Genomic DNA, 13,484 nt, shown 5'->3' with positions numbered 1-13,484 from the left:
TGTACGGCAGAAAGATGTTAGTTTGAGGCAACTCACCGCTACTAGCATAGCCAGTGCTATTGGGTTATCACAGTGTAAGCGGTTATGAAAATGAAAATCTCTCAAAGTTAATAACCAAATATAAATTTCCGCCACATGTAATTAACAATATGAATGAATCGAGATTTTCTACTGTCCTAAATAGGCCCCCTAAAGGTTTCTTAACAGAAGGAAAAAGGTGTGTCAATAAAATATTCCTCCCGCATTTATATATCCACGTAAAATAATGAAGGGAGAACTTTTATATGGAGCTCCACTATTATCAGTTGGAATTGTATCCGATAAGGATGTATGGATCATGCTAAGTCCACAAATGAACAACTAGTCCTATTGATAATGGATAACTACAATTCCCATTGTTCCATTGCTGCAATTGATTTTTTTCGACAATATAATATCATATCATAAGTAACGGGGATTCTTCTTCTTCTTGATGTGCCTATCAGTTACGAATGTTGGCGATCATCATGGCAATATTTATCTTATCTGCAGCAGCACGGAAAAGCTGCACAGATGTTGTATTGAACAAGATTCTGAGGTTCTTTAACGAAGATGTTCTTCTTCTTCCTGGACCGCGTTTTCCAAATATTTTTCCTTGCAGGATGGTTTGAAGGAGAGCATATCTGAATTCATTTCGCATAATATGTCCGAAGAATTGTAACATTCCAGATTTGATGGTGGTCAGTACCTCTCGGTTCTTAATTATTCTTCTGAGGACCTCCTCATTTGTGACTCGGTCAGTCCACGGGATCTTAAGTATTCTCCGATATAGCCACATCTTAAATGCTTCCAGTTTTCTGCACATCTTCGTTCAAGGTCCACGATTCAACACCATAAAAAAGGACAGAGAAGACGTAGCATCGCAGCATTTTTACTTTTGTATCAAGAGAGGAAGGTGGAGAGAAGAGAGAGTGAAGGTGGATCTATCTTTTCCGATGCGTGCTCTAATCTCCTGGCTGTTGGTCTATTCTTAATGTTTTATGGTGCCGATGTAGTTGTAGTGCGTCACTCTTTCTACAGGTGATTGGTTGACGTAGAGTTGACCTTTTGTTTTCTTTTTCTTGCTAATTATCATAATCAAATTAACGGGGATTAGTTCGTTTAATAATCATATATTTACTGAAGCTGACTTCACGGCCACTTTTGTCACAGAACTCTGAAAATGTTTCCAATGTTCTTGATAATTCAACTATTGTAAGAGACACCATAATCAGCGAAATAGCTCTATCTAAACCCGATTTAATAAGAAGGATTTTACAGATCAAAAACAATACACCTCAGCTTACAGATCTGGTTTCCAACACATCTACAATCATTTCAACGTTGGAAAAAAATATTGTTATAGCGCCAGAAATCAAAACATTTGATTTATCAAACACTACTAATACATCATCAATTTATATTAAATTAATAACCATTTTTTCGTTACCTAAATCAACTGCGGTCAGATCAACAAATCGCACAAGCAAAAAGTCGGAAATGATCACCATATCTTCATATAAGGACCAACTTATTGAAGAAAAGGAAAAAATAAAAGAAAAAATAAAGTGGATGTTGGCGATAATCTACCACCACCACAAGCGCTTCCGGGAGGGAGTTTAAAAAGGAAATTGGATGTGAAGCTCTTCTCCGGCAGAGAAGCTGCCAGCTTAAATTTGGAGCTGTCCAGGATGTAACGAAACATTTAAAGGACCTATCACAGTAGACTGGATTGATTGCACATCGTGTACTGAATGGTGGCATGAAAAGTGCAGTACCTACTCGGGTTTTGGATCTTATAAATGTGGTCGGAAGGCCATAGATTTTTTGCTGGAGTCTCGGTATTTCTATATAAATCGGTACAATAGTTTTATCACATTTCCAATATTTCGTCACTATCCAACTTTAGAGTACCTTTCTTATACATCACACACCATGTTTTAGGTTAAAACATTCTGATAAGAAATTTGACCTTTTGAAATAAATTGCGATTTATATTTTTCTATTTCTCTGCGTATTTGGGAGATCCAATCCGCTTTGTCTTTGCTTTATTGCCTACTTATTTCTCTAATAAAACGAACCATTACTACCTTATCATTTCAGAATTGTAATGACTTGTTAAACAAATTCACTTTTAGTTAAGTCGATACCTAATTTCTATTAACAAAAGAGTGTCGTTGTATCGTATTTTAAAATTACGAGTTAGGCCTGTGTGCACACAAAAATAAAAAATAATATTTAACCCTTTCGAGACGGTTTTTTTTAACGAGTTTTAAAAACATATTTTTGTGGTTTTTTATTTTTATATACACAAATATACCCTTTTTTAACAAAAAATGTTAATGAAAACGTTAGGGTGTTCGTGGGGGTAGTGGTACACATATGTACCATTAGTCTTGTGTATTGGTACATATGTGTACCAACAGTCCCACATAAAAATATTATTATATACCACATAATATATTTGTATTACTTTATTACTCAAAAATACAAAACAATTACTCAAAAATACAAAATATTATTTACGGTGATATACTGCGAAACAGTTTTTACATAAAGGAATGTCACACTCTTCGCAAAGGGTTTTTGTACGTGTTTGAGTTTTATTATCAGTGCACATTTTACATCGTCTTCTTGTGCTTCCTTCAATTGGAAGATGTAATGATACACTCTCGAAACGTTTTCTTTTCATAGATATTCTTCCCTTCTTAGATAAACGTCGTATAGCAGCTATTTTTTGTCCTTCAGCTATCATTTCTTCTGCCAGAGGTACCAAAAATTAAATCAGAGGAATTTTTTTCTTATTTTTTTCATTATAAATAATCCATGAGTTTACAACTGACATCATAAGTAAGCGATGGAATACTTTTTTCCACCATTTGTTTGATTTACGATCTAAATCGTACAATCCTACCATTTGGTCTGCTAGATCAACCCCACCCATAATTTTCCTGTAGCACGCTATCATTTCTGGACAGGACACATTTACTTTCGAACCATCTCTCATGGTTTTATTGATAGATGAAACACTGTCATTATGGCAATTACTCAGCATCAAGACTTCCTTGGTGTCCTGCCATTTCACAAACATTAGTCCGTTTTCACTGCACTGAAATACGCATTCACCTCTTTGCAATTTATCTTTTATTTTTGGCAAGTTTTTTCTATTTTGGTTACAGGTCCCTATTGCTGCGTACTCTATATTTTCCAACAGACAAACCGAAGTAAAAAAACGATCAAAGCAAAATGTTATATCTCTTTCTTTTGCAGTGGAAACAAGTTTGTTCACTACACGTTCCCCAAGAGTTCCTTCTACATATTCAGTTTCGCGACCTGTGTAGATGTTGAAGTCGTAGGTATATCCAGTAAACGAGTCTGACCTAAGCCACATTTTGATTCCCCTTTTTACTGGTTTTAGCGGCATATACTGTTTGAGTGACGGTCGACCTTTGAATTTCGTCATGGACTCGTCGATACTTTGAAAACTGCTGTCTTGTCGATATTTTTGAAAGGTACCTTTCAAGCATTGTACAACGTCATCAATGTAATACGTTTTTGAGGCTTCTGTTGGTTTCTTTGGTGATGCAAAATACATTTTTGACGATATAACTTTGAATCTGTCACGGGATATTGCATTTTGAATTGAAACGTTTCCCAGTGAAGGATGAGTTGACCAATAATTACTGATTTCTGGTACACGGTTGTAGCACATAACTAGCATACAACCAAGAACTATTTGAATTTCTCCTAAGTCAGTTTCTTTCAGACGAGCGTTTCTTCTTGACTGCTTACATATTTCAATCCTTTCATTAGTGCATTGAGCAATATACATATACAAAGAACGTGGAAACAACTTTTTGAAATATTGGTATGGCGTCAAGTTAGATTGTATGCCAGCATCCAATGTACAACTACGTTGACTTGAAATTTGTTTTTTCGGAGCAAAACCTTAATTTGGTGTTGACCACAACACAAAAGAACTACTAGGTGTGGCAGTTTCTTGTAAAGTTTCCTGTGTATCACGAACTTCTAACTCTGATTCTGATTCTTCATCAGAAGTTTCGTGAAAATTATCTTTGCAGTCCTCGTCTGATTCCGATTCATCATCAGAAGGCTTATACATGTCATCACTACTTCCAGGCTCGGAAAATGATAATTCTTCATAATATTGAAGTTCTTTCTGTGTAAGTGGCCTTTTCTTATCCATATCTAAAAATGACATGAATAAGACTAATGGTACACTTACATACCGTACTATAAGACTATTGGTACTTATTAGTACCATAGATTTTAAAAACAGTCAAATGTTTATTTTACTATAAATAAATAACAATCTAAATATACTTACTATAAAAAGACACAAAAACAAACAGTCTGTAAAATGATATAATACAATTTAACTATAATTTGTATCAAAAAACAATGTATTTATGCTGACTGTAGCAACCAACACATCTAAAACTCGCAAATTCTAGGTTAACTAAAATATTTTACGCGGCTACACGTGAACGTGACTCAAACGATGCAATGGAGAACTGACTGGTACATTTTTAAATAATATTTAACGGCAAAATATCACTTTAGGCTTGTATGCAAACATAGTGGTACACATATGTACCTGGAGTCTCGAAAGGGTTAAAAAAAAAACAATTTGTAGAGTTTAATTAGAACCTTATAAAAAATTTACTGATGTATCAGTATTTACCAAAAATTGTATTATTATGACATTCATGACCGTACAAACAATGTCCAACATTTAATAGAGCCATAAAACTTTAATTCCATACGTATATTGTATTGATTGAAAGTATATTTAATGTTAGTTCAGCATTTCGCTTAAAAAGAGCTGGTCTTCTTTTATATCTTTAAATTTTATACTCTATGTTGATGTACATGACTAGACAGACCGGCAGAAGTTCGGACTATTTCATTTTTATATAAAATATACTTCACTTAAATGTGGACTTATATGTTGTTTAGCGATTGGATGCAAAAGAATAGTCTATTACGATCAACACGCTTTAATATAAAAAATCAACAAAAAAAAAAAATTAATAGAAATACCTGTAAAATCGATCAGATAAATTTTTATAAATTTATGATGTCGTTTCAAAAACATGGATTTTTGAAAAATATTTTAGAAAACGGACGTCAGGTATTATGGCTACTACCTTATTCCAATGAAATAATGAATTTGTTACTCGTGTGAGTCCATTTTAAATTTGGTGGAAAAAATAAATGACTATAAATAAATATATGAATAAATAAATAAATGTATACTCACAATCTATTTATTTAGTTAGCAACGACCGGTTTCGACCGCTACAGTTTTCTGGTCATATCAGGTCACCGGTAAAGTACAATCTTTAGAATCTCGGAATTATTTTTAATATCTTTTCTTAACTCAATAAGTTTCTCTTGAAACTCTGCAATTTTATGTCTTAATATTGTTCTGAAGCTATTTTCTTGTGGCATTTTAAATTAATTAATATTTAAATGGGAATAAGCCACAATTAAAGGTTAAAATACATTTATTGACGTTTCAATTTCCACTTCGGAAATTTTGAGAACGATTTCCGAAGTGGAAATTGAAACGTCAATAAATGTATTTTAACCTTTAATTGTGGCTTATTCCCATTTAAATATTAATTAATTTTATGTCTATACTCATTCAAAGACATGACGCTACTACAAATTTAGACATACGTTACGTAAAAACTACTGTAAATTTGTCACATATTATGTTACATTTTATGTCACAAATGTCACATATTATGTCACGTTTATTATTAAATGACACGTTTTATGTCATATGTCACGTTTTATGTCAAATGTGACATTTGATGTCAAATGTCACGTTTTATTTTAGATGTCACGTTTTATGTCACAAGTCATTTGAATAGAAGACTTGATAGATAACTTAAAAGACGAAAAATAAAAAAACGTTGACAGATGACAGACGAAAAAGAAGAATTGACCGATGACAGACAAAATAAGAATTGACGTTGACAGATAACCAACGAAAAAGAAGAAGAATTGAGCCAACTGTCACATTGCACTATTCTGTAGGTCTTCCATTGGTTTTCCGTATGTTGGTAGTCACAGAACATTACACAATGACCGCCTAGCGGATAATAGCTAAACTATGACAATCATGTACATTCCAAGAGCGACAACGGTGCATGAGAGCACAGACTTATCTCCCGTTTGATAGAAGTTGCTACAAGTAAATTAATTTAAAATTAAAATAGCGCCATCTGGCGGAGACTTTGGAACTTTTATCATAGAACGGACATGGACACGGAAAGTTAAAGGAACTGGAACTATAGCCAAGCTCTAAAGTTGGATTATATAAGTATAAGCTTAAAATTTAGAAGCTATTACGAAATAAATTTATACAATATTCTAGAATAACATTAATTATGTATAGATTATTATACTGCCACCATCAATCATTCTTTTTTTAATCGTTTCAATTTTTATATAGGATATGAAACCATAAACAGACAATGAAGGATAAAGCTATGGAGACACAATTATGAAGTTTTGGGTCAAATGTACAAAATATACAGTAGATTTTATTAAACAAAACTGGAAAACAAATCTGAAAAATTGTCTACTTACTGGAGTATAATTTTCCAACTATTTTTAAATCCACTTTTTTCAATTGTCGTTGCAGACATCTCTACAAAACATCCTTTTAACCCAGCAACACAATTCGACGTAACTACCCTCTCCAACATAAAAAACTTTGCCCAAAAAGATGATTTATTATCTCTTCGTCAACATTATTCTGATATTAATGCAATAATGTAGGCGGTTTCCAACTTCGCTTTGGTAATTTTACCCCCTACCCATTGAAAGCTCGAGATTTTGATTTATAGCAGTTTTAAGAAGTTCTCGAATTCGCGAGACAGATGATGGACTGGAAACACCTTTGAGTAATAGCTGATGAATGGGAATTTTAGTTCCATAAAGGAAAAAGTAGGTTTAGGTAAAAAGTCCATATAATCGAAGTAAATAATGAATAATAATTTTTGTGAATAAATCATGAGCTTTTGCGAATGACTAGTTAATGTTCAGATTAGTCTATATCCACTTTTTCATTTATTTAAAGTTTGTTCTCATTGCTCTCATCAAAGTAAAATAAAATAGCGGCCAAAAATTATTTAAAATAAAAGGATATAATATTATACAAATACTTTGTAATTATTTGGACAGCTATTTCTCTAAACAGTACCGATAATTTAATAAAAAAATCATCAAAACATAATACTAGCACCATAATATAAGCTCCCACTCATAACTGAAATTTGGATAAAATTAAAAAAGTCATCATTAAAATCTTTTATGCCGAATTCGAATTGATTGATTTTCTTTTATGTCAGCTCCTGGCGCCTTCAATTTAAAAAGCCATTAAATATTCATTTTAATTTATTGAGGAATGTATTTGAGTTTCTAATTTTTTTCTTGCTTTTTTGTCATGCTGTGATAAACTCTTTAGAAGTGAATAAAAAAATTTAAATCCATTAAAAATTCCGTTATTCTTTAGCTTAGCATTGGATTTTTTTAGAACACCCCATAATAAGAAATGAATTTTTCCCACGTTTTCGACAATATTTTTTATTGGTCTGATTGCGTCCTGCCCCTGTAACATTACATTCATATTTCATAGAACCATGTACCTTACAGCCACTTTTTTCTAATTTACACCGTTCAACACGCGCCGTTTATCCCGCAATCCAGCTGGTGCCGTTTTCTAAATGCAATAATGTGAATTAGGAGAGGCACGAGAGCCGTATACAAATCTCTACACAGTTCAGGGCCTGCACGAAAAAACTACCGAGTTTTCTGAACGTTTTTGGGTCGCCGTTTACCAACTCCAGTTTCGATTTATTTTATTGGGACAAAAAGTGATTTATCTCGTGTTTTGGGACCTTGGGAAGGGTTGGATGTATCGATGCTCGAGATCGGAAGATGCGAGAATAATTTTCTTCGCTCGATTAGGCATTATAACCGCACGGGAATGGGAAAGTTCTGAATCTTCAAGGATTTTATTGTAATAAGGGTACGACGCTGATAAAGCAGTGGTCAACAAGAGTGAACAACGGAGATTGATCAATATAATACGCCATTTATTAAAATTAGTCATTAACATATTCATGGGGACTATAAAAAACTAGTAAAATAAAAAAACTATTTTATAATGTCTTCAAAAGATAAAGATTATATTGCATGTGCTATTGCATGTGCTTTATTGACTGTTTAAAGCCTCTTAACTGCTTGAAAACGTGATAATCCTGATTAAGAGTAATTTACAAAGTTAAATGTATCGAAGGTATGGCTGCAGAATTTTATATTTAGCAAATAAAATAAATCATCCATAATAGAAAAATCTATCTTTTTTTTACTTCTACTTTGTCTAACACTCTTTACTTACCTATTATCTGTCATTCTTAGTAAATGTCCAAATCACCTTTGTTGCTACCTTGTCATTTGCTTTATGATAGGTTCAACCTGCAGCTCTTTTCTGATTACTTCATTGAAGATATGGTCGATTACCTATTTAAATGTTGTTAACGATGTAAAAAGCGTAAGCAAAAAGAGAAAGAGAAAAGAAGAAACGTAGACAAGAAGAGGAAGAGAAAAACGAGAGGCGTAGAAAAGTAGTGGTGGAAATTATAAATAGTTTGTCTTAAATTCATGAAAATTTCAGTTAGAGTTAAGTCAAATTACTAGTAGAATATATAAATTAGAATAACAATATGAATGATTTAGAAAATAAAATAGTAGAACAACAAAATGATTTAAAAATGATATAATTACCGATTTTAATCTTACAGCTACTGAAAGAAAACTAAACGTGGCAATGCTTAGCCGCGTGAGCTATGCTATCTATCCTCACTTCATGGTTAATAAAAAAAATGAATACTAGCTTTGATTTTAGTTTAGGTTAGGTTTTGATCTTAGTAGTTATAACACTCTGCACGTAAAAGATGCGTGTGGTAAAAAGTTTTGTACGTAATTGTGACCTGTTGTTATTATTAACGTATAAATAAGATGTTTGCAAAATCAAATGTTAATCTAAAGCGTCCTCTTACTGAGAAAGAATTGGAGGAAATTATAAATAAAAGTGACTTCAGTGATTTAAGTGATATAAAAGATGATCTAGAGAAATTAGAAAATCCATTTAACAGCGACGATAATATTGAAGATAGAGACTATGATCCTACACAGGACGAAGAAAATATCTTCACAAAACTAGCTAACACCTGGGCAGATACACCAGCAGAAACTCACAAGAAAAAAAGAAATACATGCTCTCGTAAAAGAATGACAATTACGCAGTAGCCGTCATCAGAATCAACATATACTGATAACCGTATTGAACAAAAATCGTCTGTTATAATATGGGATAGACAGTCTTTAGTAGGTAAAAACGGTTATAAGTGGAGTAATTTACAAATAAATGATAGAGGTCGTAAAGTCGCATCCAGAAATATTGTTTATATCCGTCCAGGTCCAACCAACTTAGCTAAAGAGGCTATAGAACCTATGGATGTTTTTGATTTTTTGGAGTTTTGCTACGTACAAACGAAAAATTTGCAGAGTTACGAGAGAAGTACCAGACAAAAAAAACTACTGTTTTAGAAACGACATTACCTGAACTGAAAGCACTGTTAGGTTTGTTATTTTTATCTGCGGCTTTAAAAAATAATCACCTCTCAGCTGACGTTTTGTTTGATAGCACTTATTGTGGCCATAGATATAAAGCAACGATGAGTAAAGAAAGGTTCAACTTTTTGACCAATTCTTTACGATTTAATAACTTCTTGACAAGAGAAGAATGTAAAAAAGAAAGTAGTTTGGCTCCAATATCTAAAATTTGGAACTTGTTTATTAAAAACTGTGTCAAAAATTATAAAGCTTCTTTGCCCAAACTTTTTTGCGAATTTTATGCTGCATTTTAAAACACAAGATAATTTATAAAATTAATTAAGGCACCTAGTAATTTAACTTTCATGACGAAAAAACGAAAAATTTTCAAATCGATTTTTCTAGAAAACTGTGTACCCTGCCGACTTAAAGTAAGAGTATCTTTTAGTACTAAAATACTCAAAAAGATAATAATCTAGTATCACAAATACTTTAAATTTAAAGACAAAAAATTTATGCGTTAAAATAGTCGTTGACCTACCCAAAACGGACGCCTATGATCGCTCCTAACTCTAGAGGATAAATAATCGTACCAGTTTTCATTTTTCTAAATAGAAGCGTCCTGGAGGTATTTAAAAAAAAACTAATTACAAGACGCCATCTTCAAAGAGCTCTGGCTCTCTAAGGAAGCATTTTCGGACTAGGTAAATTTGGTTAAATTGTCTTAAAATTATCTGAGTAATCTCCGGTATTCGTTTGTCAGGAGAGTTTCTGGACACCCTGTATATAAAAACTCGAGCTTAAAAAATCGACATTTTCACGATTTTTCAGACCTTAATTTGTTTGACTCGAAAACTACATATTTTACAAAAAATTTACTTAGAATCTTTTTTGCTCAGAATGAACCAGTTAACTTAAAAAAATTGTTCTGGACAAAATAAATTAAATTTGACAATTGGTTTAAAAAAAATTGGTAAACAATTTTTGGCCATCACTTTCGTTGGAAAACATGCATTTTTGTTATAAGAGACTATTTCAAGTAAGATTGTGCAAAATATGAAATGAGAATATTTTTCCCAGCCAGTGCGCCAATACTACCCGTACTAACATGTTCTCTTAAATTTCTTACGATACTATAAAGAAAATAGTGTTAGATAATTTGTTAAGGTTTGAAACGTTGACGAAAATATAAGTTAATAAATATAAGAGCATAAAATCGAGGAATCCATATTAATTTCTACTCCCCTAATCGCCAGGTTGTGTCTCTCTTTTATGTTACCATTCTGCAGATTTCTAACAGGTTATAGAACGCTAGACAAACTCCAATTTGAATGTTTCATTACTCTTGGCAAAAGCCTAGCAACACACTCGAAATGGGTCAAGGACGGAGGCAAATTTTCGGATGAATAACCAATTTTCGGAGAACCAAATTGTCAAAAATGTTTCCCAAACTCAGTATTCGTTTTTAAAATTAAAATTGAAAAGTAATTATGAAAAATTAAGAAAAAAATAATATTTTATTGCTTGATTCATAATTTTTTTGAAATTAAAAAATTTTTAAAGCGTAAGGATTACAGTAATGATTATTATTTTCGAAAATGGAAAAAATTGTACTATGTTTGTCTGATCAAAATTTTAAAGCTAGTATCGTTAGAAACTGTAATGTGTCTTTAAAAACTTTATCTAAACCAAACATTATTTTTACAGTTATTAAACAAAATATATAGTCTAAAATTGTCTTTTAATTTTATTATCACACCCATATGATTTTTTTTAAATTAAATAAAGTACTTACGAACGAAAATATTGGACATCAGTGTTGCAGGTAGGCAGAAGACGATTACCAGAATATCAGCTACTGCCAAATTAACGATAAAAAAGTTCGTAACAGTTCTCATTCTGGGCGATCGAAACACCACTGCAATCACAAAGAAATTTCCAACCAGTCCAAGAGCAAACACCAACAGATATGCTACACAGTAGACCGTCGTCATGGCCATCGAGTGTCTGTAGAACAGTTCCGGGATAAACACGGACTCTGTAGTGTTAACTGAGGAGTTGAACACAATAACAGCTTCATTGGACTTTATTTCAAGAACGGAATTCTTGTGGACGTCGTTGTCATCGGCGTGAGCCTGGAGGATACTATGTATACCGCTGAGGTACTCCGTGGAAATCATATTTTCAGAAGTATCTACGTTAATATTAGAATTATTTCTAGCAAAAATATCATCTTGATAGCCCCACTCTTCCGAAAAAACCATCGACATGGCACAAACTTAAAGTTCCATTTTTCCGTTGGTGTCCGAAAAAGTTTTCCAAAGTTTTCCGCGTGTTTTACGAGAGTTTTCCTTCGAGGGTGGTGCACGGGCCGCGTTGTGTTTGGAATGGTAGACCCGACGGCTCGGCATGGTCCTGGGGCGCGCGTTGCAGTGGGGGCGAGTGCAACCCCTAGCGCAGTCGCCCCGTTCGGTTGTTAGTCAACAGTGAGGCACTCAACTGTTTTTCCGAGGGTGTAATTTGAATAAGGACACGGTTGCAAAAGTCTTTGAGGGGAAATAATTAAACGTTGGCGGCTGTTTCTGATTTTGAAAAGGTCTAGGAACATTTGTGGTGAGTAATAATTTATTTTCTTAATTGGTTATGCATTTAGTGGTGAAATTACTGCAATATTCTTCGTTTCATTCAGTTTGACTTAAAAAATATCTGGTATAAGAAACTTTCAAAGTCTGAAAAAATGCTTACCTATCAAATGAAATCAGGATTTACAATGCACAAGGCTGATTTTTTTTCTTTTTTCTTCTTTCTTGTATCTTCTTCTTCAGATTTTTTCTATTACTTACTTTTTTTATCACTACTCTTTTTAAATGTCATCTATTGTAAGAATATTGCCGAGTATCATAGTTATCTTGGTTTCAAATATATAATTAAGTATAAGTCAGTATAAGTCGTCAGAGAGTTGACCCCTAAAAATCATATGAACAAGCTCAATTTTGCCGAGAATATTAATTTTGGGACCCCAAAAAAGATGCAAAAACCTTTAATACTTTTACCCCCGGGCTTTCTCCCAAAACCCCCCTCATAGTGGGGTAAAAACGCAAAAAAAATCCATTTACCAAGAATCTGTACGTTGCAGAAAAAAATATTTAAATAAAAAATGTAGCTGAGATAATTTTAACCAAAAATGTTTATTAGCACTTTTTGTGTAGAATGAACCGTTCTCTCAGAAACAACGCTTGGAGCGACCGTCGATTTTGAATGTCAGTCACGTGCGCGAAATCAATGTTTAATAAAAAATTTTTTATTGGTATTGCCATTTTGCTTATTTAAAGTACGCCGTAGCGTGTTAAATTCAACTTTCAAAAATGCGCGTGTTTTAAAGTTACTATGGCAACATCAACAGTTTTAAATATTTATCTGACCTGACAGGAGTACATAACTTGTAACGTCAAATAAATAAAATATGAATAAAATATTACTAACAAATATTTCAAAAGCAGCAGCGCCAAGGCTGCTGCATTGCACCTACACTTTTTAAGATTTATTTGGAGGGGGTTTTGGATATTTGGAAAAGAAAATGTGAACCTATGGGTGTTAAAATTGGAGACCATACACTGTACAGCTTGCATTTTGCTGATGACCAAGTAATACTTGCAGAAGATCAAGATGATATCCACTACATGTTACGAAAAATAGATGAAGAATATACTAAGTGGGGCTTAATCAATTAATCCATCAAAAACAGAGTACGTAGTAGTGGGAGGTGAAGGAAAGCACTTAGAACTAAGAAGAAACAAATTCAAAATACT

At 33.0% G+C, this 13,484-nt stretch overlaps 1 protein-coding gene across 1 annotated transcript in view; it reads right to left on the bottom strand.

The window, feature by feature from the left end:
* Window positions 1-12,027, bottom strand: part of LOC140446755 (neuropeptide SIFamide receptor-like) — a 351,230-nt gene extending 339,203 nt beyond the window's left edge. The window contains exon 1 of the mRNA XM_072539350.1: window positions 11,471-12,027. Within this exon, the coding sequence (XP_072395451.1) occupies window positions 11,471-11,945 (475 nt within the window). The 5' untranslated portion in view covers window positions 11,946-12,027. The remainder of the gene's footprint in view (window positions 1-11,470) is intronic.
* Between the last annotated feature and the right edge of the window lie 1,457 nt (window positions 12,028-13,484).

This window comes from Diabrotica undecimpunctata, chromosome 1 (genome assembly GCF_040954645.1).
Source record: "Diabrotica undecimpunctata isolate CICGRU chromosome 1, icDiaUnde3, whole genome shotgun sequence".
Taxonomy (NCBI): domain Eukaryota; kingdom Metazoa; phylum Arthropoda; class Insecta; order Coleoptera; family Chrysomelidae; genus Diabrotica; species Diabrotica undecimpunctata.
This window is presented reverse-complemented; position numbering and strand designations above follow the sequence as displayed.